Source organism: Oculina patagonica, chromosome 1 (assembly GCF_052425735.1).
Source record: "Oculina patagonica isolate OP01 chromosome 1, crgOcupat, whole genome shotgun sequence".
Lineage (NCBI taxonomy): Eukaryota > Metazoa > Cnidaria > Anthozoa > Scleractinia > Oculinidae > Oculina > Oculina patagonica.
Window position 1 is genome coordinate 37613823 of NC_135758.1, and position 20305 is coordinate 37634127.

At 38.4% G+C, this 20305-nt stretch overlaps 2 protein-coding genes across 3 annotated transcripts; one reads left to right on the forward strand and one right to left on the reverse strand.

Moving 5' to 3' along the window:
- Positions 1–29: 29 nt before the first annotated feature.
- LOC144628776 (TBC1 domain family member 13-like) lies at positions 30–9773 on the reverse strand. Its single transcript, XM_078486896.1, has 17 exons — positions 9746–9773; positions 9588–9661; positions 9439–9479; positions 8569–8630; positions 6573–6666; positions 5541–5623; positions 5090–5157; positions 4510–4604; positions 4071–4142; positions 3757–3816; positions 3470–3536; positions 2916–3014; positions 2588–2652; positions 2240–2318; positions 1753–1834; positions 1316–1373; positions 30–683 (listed from the first exon to the last, which is right to left on the reverse strand). The coding sequence occupies exons 1-17, from the start codon at positions 9760–9762 to the stop codon at positions 552–554; spliced, it is 1248 nt and encodes a 415-aa protein (XP_078343022.1). The 5' UTR covers positions 9763–9773; the 3' UTR covers positions 30–551.
- Positions 9774–9904: 131 nt separating this feature from the next.
- Positions 9905–18517, forward strand: LOC144628812 (heterogeneous nuclear ribonucleoprotein A0-like). Of its 2 annotated transcripts, XR_013566291.1 has the most exons (3): positions 9905–10929; positions 18071–18158; positions 18234–18517. XR_013566291.1 is itself a non-coding variant. In XM_078486930.1 (2 exons), the coding sequence occupies exon 1, from the start codon at positions 10047–10049 to the stop codon at positions 10917–10919; it is 873 nt and encodes a 290-aa protein (XP_078343056.1). In that variant the 5' UTR covers positions 9905–10046; the 3' UTR covers positions 10920–10929; positions 11358–11658. The 2 variants fall into 2 exon arrangements, 1 of the variants encoding a protein (XP_078343056.1); XM_078486930.1 differs by lacking the exons at positions 18071–18158; positions 18234–18517 and adding an exon at positions 11358–11658.
- Positions 18518–20305: the final 1788 nt, after the last annotated feature.

The window sequence follows — 20305 nt, forward strand, 5'->3', positions numbered from 1 at the left end:
GCCTAACAGGTTCTTAAATGTTAGGTTCTTATACGCGGGTTTTTACTGTATTTGAGAAGCATTGCGTGACGAAACAAACTGCAGCTGATTTATAACAGAAAATCCAAAAAATACTATTTATCAACACACACGAGTCACATCTCCTTTGCAGATGCTCTATGAGCCACTGATGATGAAGAAGGACGGCAGACTTTATTTAGGCTTGTCAAACAATCCTAGTGCATGCAAATAAAAATTTATACTAAAAAAACTAGTGCTTTTAGTAACAAGGTCAAGATCTGACTTCCCCTCACTACCCGGTAATTTTCATACCTGTTCTATAATTCTCTTAGGACCTCTTAGAGAGAATATGGCACTAAATCAACACATCATTCCTGAGATGATCAGGCAATATATTCTTTAAACCTGTCTACTTATATTTGTTATAAAAAAGTATACAGAGAAATTATTTCAATAACTCTTAACTACAGAGGATAAAAGGGTTAAACTGTTGTCAATTTTTAAATTTGAAGATGACATAAATGAATCATATAATTATCATGATACAGTTGTCATCTCTTCTTGAACTGGAACCCAGCTTTCTGTTTTTGATGTGATGCTGGAGGATTGGGTGCCACTACTCTTGGACGTTTGAGTTCGATTGCTTTGGAGAGAATTGTGTGGATGTCAATATCTGGATAATTCTGAAATGAAGAACAACAAAACACTGCATTTAAAAGAATGCACAGATTAATGCAGAACAGCTTACAAGTTGCACTTTGAAGGGTTCTGAGATGGTTTCCACAGACATCAGTTTTCAAAATTCTCTAACTTTTCTCTGATAAAAATCAAATTTCTGCTTCAGAAAGTTCTTTCGTCGAAGCGATAAAAGAATTAGATAAACTTCGGTAATTTCTTCAGTTGACATTCTCTGTCTTTGCTATTCTTTGAACGCACGATTTTGGAGTTAAAATATTAAAAATATCTTTGTTTACTGCTATAAATTTCGCTGAAATCTCAGCCTCGTCAGGCATGTTCCGCCATCTTTCCCTGACCAAAAAATACAAAATGTCAGATAAAGTTGCATGCAGCCTCCATTTCCAAAAGAAAAAAAATCATGGACATCACTTCAACCTGAAATATTTCTTCCTGCCTTCAATGGTATTACATCAGCAGTGATATAATTTCAATTTTCCCTGACTTTTCTTAAATATATATTTATTTTCCCTGACCCAAAATAAAATTCCCTGACCATAAAGAATTATAATTTTCCCTGACCATTTCTTGACCTGTGGCAACCCTGCCTGAAGACACAACCATAAAGGTACACCAATACCTGTAGAAGTTTCATTGTTGTAGCAAAATCCCCTGCAAGTATTTGCTCCCTTATAACCCTACAATACAAAACAACAAGCACATCTTTATTTCTTATCTGAGCAGTTCAATTTGAAGTGCCACACATGCATAACATATATCTGTCATTCCTTTGAGCTTTGAAGTTTAAAGCCCAGTCATGCTATTTTTCAATGCAAAAGAAACATTAAGTAAAGCAAGTGTGAAGCAGGAGGGGGTGGCCATCCAGTTCTCTCGTGATTCTTTTCCAACGTTAAGTGATTGAAAAAAAAAAGAAAGAAAGAAAATAGAGGGCTGTGAACAGTCTAAGTCGTGCAATGTTTGATACCCCAATGCAATAAATAAGCTTAGATGTAACTGACGGCATATGTGTTCTAAAAGAAAATTATTTGTGATGCATTGTACAATCCATTCACTTACATGTGCATAGCACAGCAAACATAAATGAGGAAATCAAATCGCTTCTCGTCAGCAAACAGTGAATCCCACACCCTGATAACATCTGATATGCAATTAAAGCAAAGTGAATTAAATGCCAGAAATACACACTTTTAAACTACATTTAACTCATATATAAGAACAAACAAGTTGTTTTCTAGGCTAATGAGGTGCAAAACTTAAACCAATCTTCATTTTCACTGGTAGCAAGGTTTTACTGTGAGTTCTGAGTGGTTCACTGTTGATATGAAAGGAGCTAACTTGAGCTGACTGAAGTAAAATTAATATAAAATCAACGAAGTCATCCGTGAAAACAATAAACTTTGTGTGCAGGTAACTTAGGCATTAGTTTTTGTTTTCAATTTAGTTTTGATGTCTCCAGCTGGTGCCTATTCATGCACTACAATTTGTGGTTGATACTTAAATAAAGGTTTTTACTCATTTACTAAATCAGTTTTCCTACACACACCTGGTAAGGCAAATTCCTGAGATAACAGCAGCGTCAGCCACCTGAAACTGTAGAACTGTGGCCTCATTTGTTGTTCTTCCTACAACAAACCAAACTTACATTGTTACAAAAATACTCTTTAAAATTAATGTCAAGGTTGGAGAAAAAAAGATGCACCATCTTTAGAAATACTAATAGAATGAAACTGGTGACAAATATGCATATGTCTAGCTTGGGAAACAAATATTATTAGCAACTTGTTATTCTTTTATTAGTCTCCCATCTCACTCTATTTATTTGGTGAATCTTATACAACAACAGTAACTTAGAGTAACTCAAGTAGAAATAATCTGAATTACGATACAATACCAGATATGTGAATAATAAAAGGTCTCTCTCTTTCAACAGGTTTCTAACACTTTTCATCATGTTTCCTGAAATGTAGCGGCAATTAACAATAAAACACATAAACAATTTACATTTTTAATTCAATCATTAAATGGGTATTTCTGCATTTCATTCTTTTTTGCCATGAGGTTGAGAAGGGCTTAAACCTACCTATATAAAAGGAAACCTCAATAGCTAATAGTAAAACATTTAGTAGAACCCTTCATGAAGGATGTTTGCATGCATGCCTGCTAACAGCAGAGCAGTAAATAGCTTCATCAGTTATCTCAGCTATAACCCAGGAACCTACCTATACCACAAGCTGAATCATCCAGAGTTTTGATGAAGTTATCTCGTATCTCTGACATAAGATTAGTAAAGCAGAAGAAGGCATCTGCTTCGACATTTTCTGTCAAAAAATAAGCAAGAACTTGTGTTATAAAGTAATGGCTCATTAGGCTGGAGCTTTCCCATAGAATGAACTAATTAATAGAATTTCTACCCCACCCCCCACACCCCCGCCCACAACCACCACCACCACCTGTATGGGATGCTAGTCCATTGCAGGGGTACCCCCAGCAGTAAATTGCTGGTACCCATTTATACACCTGGGTGGAGAGAGGAACTATGAGAGTTAAGTCTCTTGCCCAAGAACACAATGCCGTGACCCTGGCCAGGGCTTGAACCCAGACCACTCGATCTTGAGTCCAGTGCACTAACCATTACATCACCATGCCTCCCGCATTGGGTGGTAACACTGGTAAAAAAAGTCACTTCAAAGGAAATCTGCTCAATCATCCCTGATCTTTTTCTGCCTCAGTTTGAAACTGACATGTTAATTCTAATACAAAATTACTGACACACCTTGCCATTCTGGGTCTGGATCAGAACAGAACACATAGTACAGTGGACCAATTATTTCATTCATGCCCTGGAAAAAAATGCCATAGAAATCATTATTTATCCTGTAACAAACTTAAAACTTAGCGCATTAACATGTGGTACTTCAGGGGTGCATTAATGCATTGTAATATAAGAAACTGCACATGAGGTTTCTACAATAGCTACATATTGATATTCTTTGAAAAATGGCATTAATGGCTCTCTGTTTGCCTTTTTTAGACCTTAAGCTGGAACAAAAATTCTCTCACCTGAACGTAACCCAACCCAGGATTAAGTTTTGCATAGATGTACAATATTCTCTCAACAACCTGGAATTAAATAAATAATTACCGGTAGTATTTCTTTAATTTTACATACCAGTATTTCAGTAACAAATTAACAAAGGGCAATTTATTTTGTATTGAAGTAGCCCAGCTGCACATCCATAATTATGGCTGCACTCTCAGCTTTCAAAGCAGAGAAACAAACTGATTTTAGACAACTTACACTACATGACAATCAACTGATTTAGAATTCGTCAACTGATTACATTTTAGATGCCTATCAAGAACAACTTGCTTACCTCCCAGTGAGCCTCTTGACCATCTCCTAACACAAAATACTCCTCTGGAGCAATTTTCCTGGGTGCTGATAACTTAAACAATGAAACACATGAAACAAACAAATTCTGTTAAAATTTTGTTCTTCTGTACATTACCACCCCAGGGCTGCAAATAATTTTTTTCACTTGAACGGACATATGTCCTACTAAAACACCATTTTGGTCGGAAATCACCAAAAACAAAAGGTTAAATTTTATTCATTGTTGCCGTAAAATGATTTATGATAAAAAAATTGTCCAGACATCATGTTCGACCACACTTGGGATTTCATCGGACATCGAGCAATTTTTGGTTGGCGAATGTCCGATGACTGACTGCTATTTGCAGCCCTGCCACCAACCACTCAAGAAACAAATGTGTAAAAATTTGAAGTGAGGAAAATGTTTTTTTGGGACTTACATTTTTCAATCCACTTCTGTTCGTGTTAACATGTGATGCCTCTAAGTGGGTCCGCAAGACTCGCTCTCTTAGAGTTTCAAAGTCTCTGTCATCTCCTAACCAATGAGGATAACATACAGTGGGTTATGTTACAAAAAAATTTCAAGGTGCCCTGGCATGTGACAGTTGAGGTTAAATATTAAACATGAGCGGCAGTGTTTCATTGGGATATCCAAACACCGAGAAGAGAGTTGAAAATATGACGCGGAGTGGAGTATTTTTGACGAAATTCAAGGTGTTTGGATAGCCGATGAAACTGTCTTGAGTGTTTGTTATATCTTCTAAATCGAAACAAATCTATGCTAATCAAGACCGGGTATCCAATCTCCTTCACGATTATGATTTTCTTTGTTTTAACTTGATTAATTTTTAATGAGTTTAAGAAAGTGTTATGTTTGACATTGAAGGATGAATCAACAGTTATCACTCTAGCATAAAAGTATAAATTCTCCCAGCTACTTAAAGCTACTTCTGAGAGCATGGTAGTGCATCAAGACAATATTGAATTCAACAAGGTAAGCAAAAAGTATCTCTCACTCACCGGTTGTGACTTTTTTGTTTGGATATTTAGTTGCTATTTGAAAAAAGGAAATATCTGGACACAGCCTCCTACAACAAAACCATTGATAGTGAAATAATCAGAATTCTAGAACTAAGATTATTGTTTTAGTTTGAATACCGGTACCTTCTTCTATGCTTACATTTTGTTTTTGTTTGTTATTTTATTAATGCAGCAGTCTAAAAGGTACAAGGATAATATTAATGGCAATCATTTTATATTTAAACTCCCTTAGTGGTAGTAAAACCCAAAATTTAAACTCTAAAACGAGGTCAACTTAATTGACTTCCAAGTAACAAAGGAGAAGTAGGAAGTATTGATATTTTTCCTACAGAACAGATAATTATTCAGTGGGTGTACTAATAAGATGGAGGGCTACTGTTCAAAAAATTTGGTAAACTGTGCATATTACTAAATTAATGTGGTTAAATACCTGCAATCCTTGTCAATTTGTAATAGCACCTCATTGTCTTTAAAAAATGCCAGCCACTGGCTGTCAGGATTTGGGTTCAATGGCTATAAACATTTAAAACAAAAATATCTCAACTGGTGTTAGAAAAAGCCTGTTAAAGGTAAAAGATGTGGTTGGCAAGTTTATAACATCCTTATTGAATTCATGTGGAAGGCGCGGTGACCCAATGGTTAGTGCAGTGGTCTCCAGATCGACTGGACCGGGGTTCGAGCGCTGGCTGGAACACAGTCTGTGTTGTTTTCTTGGCAAGATGCTTTACTCTCACAGTGCCTCTCTCCACCCAGGTGTATAAATGGGTACTTGTCTGGTGAATTTTATGCTGCGGGTTAACCCTGCAATGGACTAGCATCCCATCCAGGGGGGGGGGGGATACTCATAACCACTTAATTCTACAGAAACTGGCATAAGCTCCAGCCTTATGAGCCACTTTGCTCAACAGCAGCATTTACCTTTATTTACCTATTGATTTCACAGATTTTATTCCTCCAGTTAGTACAACAGCAGATAAAAGGCTGAGTTTCAACCAAAGACCCATGTGGCTTGTGCTTAAGTTAAGTTTCTATAGCAATAAGTGACTAGGAGTATTTCTACCCCCTCCTGGATGGGATGCCAGTCCACAGAAAGAGACCTGGGTAAAGACTGTGCACTGTGAGAGTAAAATGTCTTGCCCAAGAACACAACACAGTGACCCTGACCAACACTTGAATCCAGACCCCTTGATGTGGCCGCAAGCTCACTAACCATTAGGCCACCACACCTCCCAAACAACAGCAGATAGAGAAAAATCATCAACTAAGAGACACTGTCCAGATTTACAACAAAATTCTCAGGATTACATAATTATAACATTTAATTTTATTATGAATTATGGAAGGAGTGCAAGTGAATTAAATCTTCAAAGTAGTAATAAAACAAACAGACATTTAAAATAAATGTTGGCATGGTAATTTTATGCAACTTTTTAGGATTCTCCAGTGTTAACACAATACTTACATGATCAACATCAAATTCCTTGGAATCCTTTCCTGACTTTGTTCCTTTGCACTGTTCAATGATAATTTCCTCGACAAACTGTTTGTAAGTGGACCTTAAATTTAAAAAGATGAAACAAGCTGTCTTGTTTAAGGAATACATGTAACAATTTTTATGATTATCACATTATTTCTCTATAATTTTCGAAAAAAAATTAATGTTTACACACTCACGAGAAACATTTACTACTTATAAAAGTAAGTCTATTTATTGGTAACCAAGATCTAAATCGTGCAAGGTGTGGTGGCCTAATGGTTAGTGCGCTCGACTCTGCGTTGTGTTCTTGGGCAAGGCACTTTACTCTCACAGTGCCTCTCTCCACCCAGGTGTATAAATGGGTACCAGCAAATTTACTGCTGGAGAGTAACCCTGCGATGGACTAGCATCCCATCCAGGGGGGAGTAGCAATACTCCTAGTCGCTTAATGCTAAGGAAACCGGGATAAGCTCCGCCTGTATGGGCCACTTTGCTCGGATACAGACTTTTTCAAGATCTAAATCATGAGCTACATCATACTTTGACAAGACAATTTATGACCGTGGTCAGGGTCCGAAATTGCGCCTTCCTGGTCGCCAGTGCGACTTACCCCGGTAATATTGAGAGCTGGCGACCAGAATTTCACAACTGATTGCCTGCTGGCGACTAAGTTGCTTAGTAAGAGTATTCAGAGAAATTGATTAATGATAAAATTTGGAGCCGTTTTTTTAACAATTTATTGACTCACATTTTATCTTGGCGATGTCCTTGAGATAACACTGAAGTAAATTTCTCGGTACATAATGTATAAAATCCCCAACAGCTCAGCCAACAGCTGCGATCAACACGATTCGAACATTGCAAGCCGCCTATGATGCTATTGCGGGCGCGCCGAGCTGTGTGCTGTCTTTCGCAATGATGCCGTGTCCGCAGACGTGCTGAAATATTCCGTCATTTACTTAAAACTAAGCTACGACGTTCCACAAACGCAACACGTTCTTGTTGTCACTGTGTTGAATGAAAAACTTCCTGTCAAAATATGTCAGAAAGTTGGTGGAAATGTTTTTTATATTAAAGAGCGGAATGTTTGGGTAAGACTCACTGTAAAGTATTTTCCGTTTAAATGTTAGAGTTAACTTTCGATAAAGAAGACTTAATTAAGACTCTACTTATAGGCGAGTACAGCATTTCTTTAAGTGGTTACAGTCTGTTGAACTGGCTTTCATATCGTCGTTGTTTTGTGGTATAATTAATTGAGCATATGAATGGCCAAAAATACACAAGAAGAACAAGTATTTCATCTTTTAAAAGTAATTTAAAGATGAATTCCAGTCCGTACTGCACAATCTCCACTGCAATGTTTATGTGAGCCTCACACGAAGGAATGTTTACAAGCAAAACTAAAAATTCCGTGACAAACTTACCTTTTTCTTCATTATTAGCACCAGATATCCTTGCAGAACAATTAAAAACGAGTAGAAGAACCTTGAAGCTATTTCAAACCGACGTTTCAGCTCATCCGGAATTCTTGAACGAAACGAATCGTAATGGCGGACTAAAAAACTTCGTGTATGCTGTCACTGAAGTGTAACGTTTTAACGAATTCAAAACAAAAACGAAAACAGACCCCGAGTCTGCGCAGTACGGACTGGAAATCAGCTTTAAGGAAAGTCAACAAAAAAAAATTGGCGACCAGAAGTTGCCATCTGGCGACTAAAACTTTTGGTCCGGTAGCCAGCTGGCGCCGATGTAAAAACGTTAATTTCGGACCCTGGTGGTGCTTTCTTCTACCCTGACATAACAAAGGTAAAATACAATATTTTATAAGTGACTTGCCCAAGAACACAACACCATAACCCCAGCCGGCTGGGGCTCAAACCCAGAGTCGGACCAACACGCTAACCATTACGCCACTGTGCCTTCCACGCAATTGATAATAAGAAACAAAGTTTATCTTTACTAAACAAGTCTTGTAACATACCTCTGTCTCTTGAGAACTTCAGGCCAAAGATCCCTTTGGGGAGGAAGGTAACCTAAAATCAGCTTCAAGATAAAATTGATTACAATTTAGAATGTCATTGTGTCTGTCACTACTAGTCCAGATACAACAAATATGTGACTGAAAAGCTGCTCTGGAAAGTACCAGTGGTGATGAAAGCATCAGTTACTTTGTCGAAATGAAGCTGGTTACTTCTTCCTGTAAGCGATAGAAAAGCAAGTAATAGAGCAAAGATTCTATCAAATCTGGCTAAAAATTTGTAAATACTCACTACTTGTTCCGAGACACTAAATCAAGCGGGGTTACCTCATTAGCTGATGCCTTAGTCTGTGTAACTGGTAGTAACTATTATTGTGAAGGTAAACTTTTGGCAGCTGCTGATTGCAGATGTACTCCACTGGTCATTTCATGTATAATTCACACTCCATCTATCGGTATGTTCCCAGGCTTAAGTTTTAGTATTTTTTCATCTGTGCAGTAAAGGAAGCATGGCAGTGTGACTAACATTAATTTCCATTAGTCACAACTGGCCAGCCAGACCGGTATATTCAAGAACAGAGGTTCGTTGTTAGTCAGATTCGTCCTGCCAAACCAGTCATTGCATAAATATAAACTGTTGTGGTGGATTTGTAAAAAAAAAATCATGGAAAAGGGACCATTTCACATTCAAAACCACTGGATATTTCTAAGGGCACGTTCTGAGAAAGAGTGACAGAGTTCAAGGTTCAGAGTTCAAGGGCACTTTCTCAGAAAGTGCCCTTAGAAACATTTAATTAGCCCCTCCCCCAAGTTTATCAAAAATTGATTACCCACCCCAGGGGGGTAAATGGTATATGTGTTGCAGCTGCCTACCTTCCAGCATAGTGAGCGAATTCCAGATCCATCAGGAATACCTGTCATTAAATGATTAAGAAATGAAAAAATCAGTCCCCTACCACACCATAAACAGCCCAAGATTCAAGAAATTTCCTTATGCAGAACAATCTACAGATCGCACATACCACTAAAGCAGAGCCTTTTCAAATGTCTGAGGTCAATCTGTCGTGCAGAGAGAGCAGATTTGAACTCTGTCACCCTTCAAATAAAGAAAAATGAATTAAAGCTAGCTGATCAACGAGAAATCTTCTTGCTTGGGAGTACAACAGAGATCTCACATTACCTCTGCTTGAACGCCATTTTGAAATTGAGCCCGCGAAATTGCAAATCGATAACAAGGAAATCGATTATTGTCACATCCAATCAAAATCATTCTACAAAGAACATTCGACCAATCAAATCGCACAAATTCCGAACACGTGCCGGCTATTCTAAGAACAACTGGTGGTGTGCTGTCGGTCTTTTCCGCGTCCATCTTTTCTGTGTGACAATTCATCGTTTGAAGTAGCAAGGTTTTTCAATTTCTTTTGCCTAAACCTTTTCACAACAGCAAGGAAAAGCTTTCGAAAAGAAGCATTTCAAACATGGCGAACGAAACGAACAACGACGATCGACTGAAAAAGATCTTTGTTGGTGGTTTGAACAGATCTACGACCAATGACGGTTTAAAAGGATACTTTGAAAGCTATGGAGAAATGTCAGACTGTGTTGTAATCACTGATTCTCAAACAAAAGAGTCAAGAGGATTCGGTTATGTGACTTTCGTAGACAAGGAAAGCGTCGTCGAAGTATTAAAAGACAAGAAAGAAAAGGGAGCCCATACCATTGAAGGAAAAGAAGTCGAAGTCAAACGAGCCATTCCAAGAGATGATGACAGCGCAACAGCGCGTCTCAAAACAAAGAAAATCTTCATTGGTGGATTAAAAGACGAGGCAACCTCCGAGGATATCCAGCAATGCCTTGCTGAAGCTGTGCGCGGCATTGCTCCAACCAGCGTCGACTTGATCATGAAGAAATCAGAAGATGGCAGCGCCAGCAAACATCGTGGTTTTTGTTTTGTTGAATTCGAAGACGAAGATGTCGTCGATGAACTTTGCTGTATCAAAAGAGTCAACATTTGTGGAAAGAACGTGGAAATCAAGAAAGCCGAACCCAAAGACAAAGACAGCCGTGGTGGCCAGGGGGGACGCGGCGGACGCGGAGGTAGCCGTGGGGGCCGCGGGGGTGGCCGCGGTCGTGATCACGGTGGCAACCAGTATGGCGGTTACCAAGGAGGCGGCTATAATCAATCGTATGGCGCCTATGGTGATCCCTATTATGGTGCTGGCTATGGTACCGGATACGACTACGGTTATGGTGGAATGGGTGCCTACCAACAAGCACCTTCAGGTTATGGCCCGCAAGGTGGATATGGTCGGGGTGGCGGTGGACAGGATGGGCGCTACAGGCCATACTAGAAAAAAACAGGTATGCACATATTTCTTTGGTTTTTTTAATATCTAGACATTTTTTGATGACTTATGTTGTATTTTATGATGAATTTTCTGCTAAACTGCAGAATACCCTGCAAATGAGATTCATCTTATTGAACAACAATAGTTCCTATTGTTTCCTGCCTCATTCTTCAAAGAGTTTCGACGAGGGTGAATCTCATTTGCAGGGTATTCTGCAGTTGCTCCAGGTTTCCATAATGATCCCTGCATTGGCTTTATTTTACAATTCCCGGCAAACTTGTTGCATGTCATTTCTGACCAGGTGGGAATTTTGGCAACACGTTCTCCTGCCTCTACAAGGCAATAATAATTGTAGAAGAGAGTAATTCTTTTGTTTAAATAGTTTTCAGGCTAACTGTTGCTGTTCTAAGGAGTCTAAGCTTGTTCTGTTTTGATACCTAGGTTTTGTCGCATTTGAAGTCTAAGTCTACCTAGCCAGACATAAGTTATGTAAGGCACCAAGGACCTAGGCTACTTGAGGATACACAGTGTTACAGTTGCAGTCAATTGACCAGTTAAGATGCAGTATAGGCTACCTCGCAATCCCAGACATCTTCGTGTAGACAGAACTCAACAAGTCACAGCATTTTAATGGGAGAAAAAATTTATTTCGTGCTTGCATTTTTTAGTGTGATGTATACACAACCTTAGCTGTTAGCTGTTATTAAAGTTGGTTAGGTTAAGAATAAAGGACTTGATTTTATTCCGGAGTGGTTAGTTTTTGTGGAGAAGATAATAAGGCCGCAATTAAGTTGGGAGCAGACAAAGCACCCCTTAGATGGTTTTAAACCTGAAAATATATCCCTCTTCTGTTAATTGTAAAACTCCAGAAAGGACTTCTGTCTTTGAATTCTAGTAGCTCACATTTGGAGAAACCACAACCATAAAAATTAAATCTATGGTAATTTTTAGTTTTTTATACTTCATTCTGCGAGATGTTTTCAGAAAAAATCAGCTTCTCAATAAATTGATTTGGAGTTTCTGAGTTCTAAAGACACTTAATTTCCCAGATACAGTGAGGGAGACTTTCCACTTGCTGTGAGATTATTATTCTCAAAGCATGACACTTTGAACCCCCATAGGCGTACAAGGCGGGGGGCGAGGGGGGCTACAGCCCCCCCAGTGGCAAAATTTTGCGGGCAAAATGCTTAGAATTCAGGCAACAAGCCCATAAAAAATAAATTGGAAAATAAGCTGACAAATCTCAACATTACGTTTAAAACAAACTAACTACGTCAACAGAAAAACTATTGGAAATAAACCAAACTTTGTGGTTCAAAAGTTTTACATTTCTCATTTATCTGCTTTTGCTTCCTCTCACAAATTGCTATAATCATGTTCGATTTTTCTTGCAAATTCTGCTTGACCCAGTTTTAATGATTTTAAAGTGAGTGGGAAATTGGCGTTGGTGACCAGAAGTTTAGGATTTTCCTTAGCTTGAGCATTTGCGCGTGGTGGATCCAGTGTAATACCTTGAAACAAAGCTGTTACAAATGTGATGAAGCTAATGCTTTTGACTCAAAAGTTTAAGCTCTAGGGGCTAGGTCAAAATTTTCAACGCAATGTTTTAACCCATTTACCCCTAAATGTTTCACATGCTTTTGTATAACTTTCAAGTGGGGGAAAACGATGTAAATTGGCTACCTAAAAATACTTTGATTTTTGCTAAACTAGAATGAATAAATAAAATATTTCCTAAGAAAAAGGATTGAGTGCATTAACATCTTCGGGAAACGCCGCAAAATTAATTAAAGAACTATTGTTTCCTTTGAACAAGCAGGACCGTAAGCAAGCAAGGTTTGTACGCAACTATTTCATCGCACGTTTTGTTGTCCATTTTATATGCCTCTTAATTAGCTTTCAACACGTGTCACTTTTTGGGGCAATAAGGTCTCCTCCCTCCCAGGTCCAAAAGTGCCCGTACGCCTATGTGCACCCCTGACAAATTGATTTGTAGCACTTTAGTTCAATGTTCTTCTTAAAAATTTGGAGAAGAAGGAGAAGATTTTGTAGGAACCAGCAATAGGCATTCAAAAAGTAAAACACTTATCACAAAAAAGGCAGGATTTGTTTTATTGCTAAAACTTCACCGCCCTAAAAATGTGCTTCACTGAAAGTGATTACCACTGTAAACCATGGAATTTTGGAATTTTCATCCAAAATTAGAAAGGCATTTTTAAGTGACATTACACATCATATAATGTTACATAAGTTTTAGCCAATGACCATCAGTGAGCTTAGAGTAGTTCACTTTTTTATGGGATAATTTATCATTACGATTCTTGTTTTGTGTGGAGTTTCAAGACAAAGTTTTACTGTTTCCAACTTGGGGAAGAAATGAAAAAGTAATGGAAACAAGTAAAACTTGAGCTTGTTTCTTGTGTACATTTTGTATCTTTAAAAATTTTTTATTGTCTCAAAGGTAGTCGGTGTGCCAAGGAATTTCGCTAGTCTCTGGTGCTTGTAGAGAACCTGCCTTATCTATCAGTTGCTGTCTGTTTTTTGTTACACTTTAAATAATGTTACAGACAAAAGGGCTGAAGCGTTCTGACTAACAGGGTTCGAACATGTCCTGGAAAGTCCTGGAATTTTATTGTGGCACTTTCCAGGCTAGAAAGTCCCGGGAAAAGACTACCAGTCCTGGAAAGTTCTAGAAATCTGTTAAACCCAAGTAACAACTGAATCCTCAGAACTAACATTTTAAGAAATGTATTTGTCGTTTTTACGAAAGTTTTCAGCCAGAAACTTGAATCATGGTCCTAAAAAATAAGCAGATCATGCATCATACTAGACTGGCAATTCACGGATCATGACCAGATTTGAGCTGGTTTCAAGATCACATCACTGCCAGTTTTTCCTCAAAACACCTCGCCCCTTTACCACCCAGCTTTCTATGCCCATGAATTAAACCAGTCAAGATTCGATTGAACACTACAGTTGAATGATTGTTTTATTCAGTTGAAGACTGCTTTGTTGTTAATAAAAGAATTAAAGGGACACTATCAGGAGCTTCACTTCAAACATTCAAGAACCTAAAAATGTATTAGAACTAGCTAATGGAAACCTATTGGAGGCAGCGTGGCCAAGCGGTTAGAGCGTCGGACTTGAAATCCGGAGGTCGCGGGTTCAAGTCCCATTCTGACCACTAGCTGGTGTTGTTTTCGGTAGCCCCAAATTCAACTCCTTGGCTACGCTTGTAAATAGCCAACTGGTCTGCCTCCTGCCAGTTGGGATTCTTAATCATGTTTCGTTCATTTACAGTTTTCAAATTGGCCCTGAAAAGCCCCATTCGGGGAGTGGTCAGTTACATGCATATTTTTTTTTTAACCTACAAAATAATAGTAGTCCAGTTTTGTTAAAAATTACTTGGCCAGTGCACTGAAATATAAAAGGAGTGATATTATTGTGATACCATCAGGATCTTTAGATCTCAACTTGAAAAAGCTTAGCTGTGACTTTTTCAAGTTCTGCCCTTGTGGCCTGGAAAAAAACACTTAGAAATTACAGTGAAACGAACTCAACCGGGGCCACCCAACGTTTTTTAGCCAATCACAAGACAAGTTTTAAACAAAAGAATTGGAGTTCCTTGGTCAGGCAACCAATCACAGTGGAGGGCAATTTCAACTCCTCGCTTGTTGACTGAATACGATGCGAAGGCACGCTAAAGTGTTGTTTTTACGGCAAAAATATAATTTTGTTCATTTCGTTTACGGTTAAGGCGAAAGTCTGCCGGTAATTTAGAACACTGGACGGAATCAACGTAAATAAGTTTACCGAATGACGGCCGGGAATTTTGAAGACTGAACGGACTCAACGAAAATAGCACGGCCTGCGCCTGGAATGAAGACAAAACGGACTCGACACAAATTTATTTACCGGCTGAAACTGTGAAGACGAAACGGCTTTTCCTCAAACCAGTATTTATATTTGCCGAAGCGAATCAACACCGGTCCACAAAGAGATAAACTCAGTGTATTACATCAGTGATATATATACAGTGATATAGTGATAAAAAGAACATTGTACCTAATGAACAAATTACAACGGCGAACATTTCAAACCATAAATATTCATCGCCGGATAAACTCAACAAAACGTGCAGAAACGTGACAGGTTCACGCATACTTGTTAGCGGCTGTAATTTGGTAAATTTATTTTTACGTTGAGCCCGTTTCGTGTTCAAAAATGTCGGCCGCAAATTCGAGGAAAACTAACATAAGCTTTCGTCTTCGACATTCCCGGCCGTGTTTTGGAAAATGTGTGTCATATTGTAAGTTTTATAGCCGATCATGCTTCGGTAAATTTTATATTTACGTTGCGTCCGTTCAGTCTTCAAAACTCCCGGCCGTAATATTCGATAAATTATCCAAGCTTTCGTCTTCGACATGCCAAGCCGTCTTTCGGAAAATATTGAGCTGGCCGTGAATCGGCCGGTAAATTTATTTCGCTACGTTCATCACTTCGTTCAGTCTTTCGAAGTCTTCAAAATTGCTCGCCGTAATTCGGTGATACGCTGAATCCTTTCAGTCTTCAAAAATATTCGCGGCCGTAATTCGGTAGACGTATTTACGTTGATTCCGTCCAGTGTTCCAAATTACTGGCAGACTTTCGCCTTAACCTTAAACGAAATGAACAAAATTATATTTTTGCCGTAAAAACAACACTTTAGCGTGCCTTCGCATCGTATTCAGTCAAGCGAAGAGTTAAAATTGCCCTTCACTGTGATTGGTCCCCTGACCAAGGAACTCCAATTCTTTTGTTTTAATCTCGTCTTGTGATTGGCTAAAAAACGTTGGGTGGCCCCGGTTGAGTTCGTTTCACTGTAATAATGGCTCCCCTCTTCCTTCAAGAACAATTTACTTTGTGTTCTAGGTACAAGGAAAAGTACTCAGACAATTTTAGTACCCCAGTAGGTTTCACTGAAAAGCAGAAAAATCCCTGTGACAGTGTCCCTTCAATGTATCTGTCAAATCCAAGCCCCCCCCCACCCCTCGGCAGACCCTGGGCAATTGACCTGAGTTAAGCTCTGTATAGTGTGTATTTGACACAAAACTTTGCCCGCCATGTCAAGCATTTGACCATTAAAGAAACGTTAGTAAGTTCTCTCAAGATAAAGGATTTTGTAATCCATTCATTCACTTATGCTCACATTACTGGCAACATTCCATGATTTCACCTCTGTTTTTGTTTTGGTATTCCTTTGCCCTTAATGAAAAACATAATGTGGATTTGCTGTCAAAAGAAAATTTTTTTAATTGGTTATCAATAACATATTACCAGAAACAATTCACAGGTAGCATATTAGAGCCCAAACCGGTGGGGCATTTGACCCTGTGTAGAAAATTATTTAGTTGTGTCTTCAAAGAGTTGCAACAACAAAACCTTGTCACAAAATGCCTCTTGTCTTTACTTAACCCAAGATAATTGGAGAACTTTTTCAGGAATGATCAAGATTCAGTATCAAAACTTTTTAAGCAGACTTCTGACTAGTATTAAGAATAAAGCAGTGTTATTCTTTAGACTACGAGCAGTCCCTATTTTGCCGCAGAGTCCGTCGAACGTGAAGCGAAAAAATAAATGACCGCATGAAAAATGGGTACGTGGCTGCGTGAGGAGAGGTAAAAAAAATATATTGATAACTTTTTCCGCCTCTTGCCTTGACCTGCCTCGTCCCCATTTTTCCTGTGGTCATTTATTTTTTCCCTTCACGTTCAATGGACTCACGCTGTCATTTATTTTTTCCCTTCACATTTGATGGAATCACACCGTCATTTATTTTTTCCCTTCATGTTCAATGGATTCTGTGAAATTATAGGGACTGCTCGTAGTTTAGTTTTCCTTAGGCAGCAACCAGTAGATTTATCGCATTACTTTCTGCAATCACTTAAAATTCTTAAAAATTCACTGAACAGGTAAGTAACAAAGTTATAGAACTTTTTCCACCTATTTAGCGGCTTGATCTTATAAGAAAAAAGTGAATAGGTAAAAAATAAACGGTGAACTAGTAAATGTTAATTAACTACAATTTATTTCCATAATTCTCCTGATCTGGAGGCATGTACTGAAAACGGTTAAGTGGCACATGCGTAGGAGATGAATTTATTGCTGTTACAGGAACAACATTATTTTAAGGTCGGGACACACCAGGCGACAAGTTGCTCCGTGTGTAGTGCTTCAAAACAAGTTGCTGCAACAAGGCAGTTGTGCACATGCAATGAATTTGGAAAAGTGGGAATGTGAACTAGTTTTCCAATTCAATATGGCGAAAAATATGACGCTTTCTCATTAGTTAATGAATATTTTGTCGCAGAAGTGTGCACATGCTGCAATCACTCATTTTGTCACTGCGATCAGTCACGAATTCAAGCTGATTTGAATTTGTGCGACTGATCGCAGCGACAAAATTCTATCGCAGCGAAAAGAGCATTTTTTAAAAAAAGAGCATATTTAAAGAGCATGCACAAATAGGGGTCATGAATGGTCCCTCAAAATGTCGCAATGCTCGCAAATGCTCGCAAAATGTTAGTGGGTGCTCGTTATCTCGTGCTCGCACAATTTTACAAGTGCTTGCATGCTCGGTTTTTAGTGAAGGTATGTTTTTGAAAAGTGCTCGTTGCTCGCAAGGCTAATTTTTGTCAATGCTCGTGCTCGCAAAGAAAAACGCGGTGCTCCCATGCTCGCAAATGCTCGCAAAGACCATTTGATACCCCTACAAATTATGATTATGTGCATTGCTGGCATCAGGTGTGAGGAGGTCTTTAAAAGTTCTCTATTTTAAATAAAAAAAATTCTTGTTTAAAGTGGTGTTTTGGTTTTGTGGCCCATGGACTAGAACATTGCAAGTTTCAAGTATAATAATAAAATTCACAGCTTTGAACAGTACATGTTGAACACCACACGGTTGGTCTTCAGAGGTAGCAAAACCTGTGTCCAAGAATTTGTCACAGATATTGTGAACGAAAGGTGCCAATCGGACACATTAACAAGGTGGATGTAGGGGTTTTCAGATAAGAATTAGGTGCACTTTTGTTCTGGCCAAAAAACATATAAACTAGCTTCTCATTCTAACTTTTATTTATCAAGTGATAAATCCCTTTCTTATTTTTCTCTTGCAGGAGGGAGTTTGTTCCATCTGCCTAGGAGGAGTAGGAGAAGTGGTCCCCTGCTGTACCACAACCATTCATGGAGAAAGTGTACAATGACGTAAGTACAGGGTATGAACCTTTTTTAAGTCTATGAGGTGAATATCTTCTAACTTCATATTCATTCTCTTTGTAGGCTTCAATGACATTGAGAGAAATGAATTACAACTTGATGTGGTGTAAACTGAAGAGTTCTAAAGAAGGAGAAGATATCAGGATGAAGAAGAACTCACTCAACAATGCACAGAGACGGAGACTGTTTTAATTTGTTCGGCATTATTTTTTTGCATTTTTTCCCTAGTTGTTTTACCAGGAGAAAAATGTACATTTTCATTTTTCTTTCTCTTGATGATTTATCTTTGTTTTAAAAAATGTAAAAAAAAAAATTTTTTTAAATTAAACTGTTTTTTTTTTCACCCATTTCCATTGTTTTTCGTTCTAATTCAGCGGAGGGTTCAACATGTAGTATATCTAAATTACTACCATTCATTGGTACAGTTGAAACTTATTTTGATATGAATGATTTGGCACAAAGACATCAAAGTCCTTTCTTTTGACACAAAGGCAAAGGGCAACTCAGAATTGTCCCATTAAAACTGATTGAAAAAAAGAGAACGAGTCAAAGGTAACTACTGAGAACTCGACTACCGTAAAATTCTGGTTCCCCCCCCCCCCCACTTATAAGCCCCTCTGGTTATAATCCCATCTATCCCCCGGATATAAGCCCCCCTCTGCAGGATGACTGTACTGAACAGGGCTAAATGTTGCTTTATTCTGTGTTTTTAACTTTCATAAAAACGTATTTCGATCAACACTCCCGTGGCTCGTTTCGGAACCCTTATGAAGTTGTATAAGCCCAGGGCTTATAACCGGAATTTTACGGTATATTGGGGTTGTGTGGCTTTATACAAATTATGCTGTTAAAGCCTGCCTGGTGTGTTTCTTATCAGCTCAGTTTGAATTATTTTTCTTTTTAGAATCCTTACCTGCTTTCATATAAAGTTGTATAAGCCCATGCAGGGCAGATACCGGGGTAACTAGGATTTTGTGGTTTTTAAACAAGAGGAAGGGAAACATAGCGGTAGTTTTTAATTTTTTGTTAATAATTAAATATTATTTCTTTTTTAGAACCACAAAAATTGGACGTTTCAAAAGTAGGAGTGGTGAATGGTCCTTCAAAAATGCGTGTCTCGCAAAAATTTGAGCAAATTCAGGGGTCCTGTTGTCTCGAATTTTTCTTTGACGCCTTCTCAGAGTCTCGATTTTTTTTGCAAGGCAAAAAAAGTCTCGGGCTGGCAGAAAAGATGTCAGTCTCACATTTACCATTCAACACCCCTAAAAGTGGGTAATTTAACATGGGAAAAAATGTTAAACAAATTCTCCAAGTCCGTAATCATACAAAATTATGTCACCTCCAAAATTGGAAACTGAGATGTGGCAAAACTTTCATGTGATGAGTTTGTTAATAAAAGCCAATTTTACATACCACATGCATCCTTTAACAGTCTTGCTCAACTGCATTTGAGTAAGTCTTTTCCTTTGTAAATCAACTCAGTCATTCACAATCTGTGTTACAGCAGGTCACAGAATGATCATGGAAAAATACAATTCAAGAGCAGGGAAAATTGAAAATATATAATCTCTGAATGTGATTTCTGCCCGGGGGGGGGGCTACTTGAAAAGGTTTGATACGGGGAGGCTCCGCCCCGAGGTCCAACCCCTTACCCTTTTATATACCATTTTGACAGGAAAGGCACCCCTTTCGTATACCTTTTATTGAAAAAAGGTACCCCTTTCACATACCTAAATGACACGACATATTCTCATTTTTGTGTAGCGTTTAATAAATTAAAATGAGACACCCATAAGGTGCGTCTGTTCCAAATATTTTTTATTCAAGGCCCATTTAAATACCTAAATGACAGTTTTCCCTACCCTTTCACATACCTAAACTTGTGAAATCCCTACCCTTTTATATACCTGAAGCGTGAAAAAGGTACCCCTTTCGGGCGGAGCCTCCCCGTATAGGCGATTATAGGGAGTGCCCCCCCCCCCGGGGATTTCTGCGATGTGTTTCTTTTGGAAGTGGAGGCTGGAGGTCACTACTATAATTATCTGACATTTGTAGTTATTTGGTAATTGGAAATTTTATTTTTTCAAAAAAAAGTCAGGGAATTTTGAAAACTGATGTCTGTGTCAACCATATCA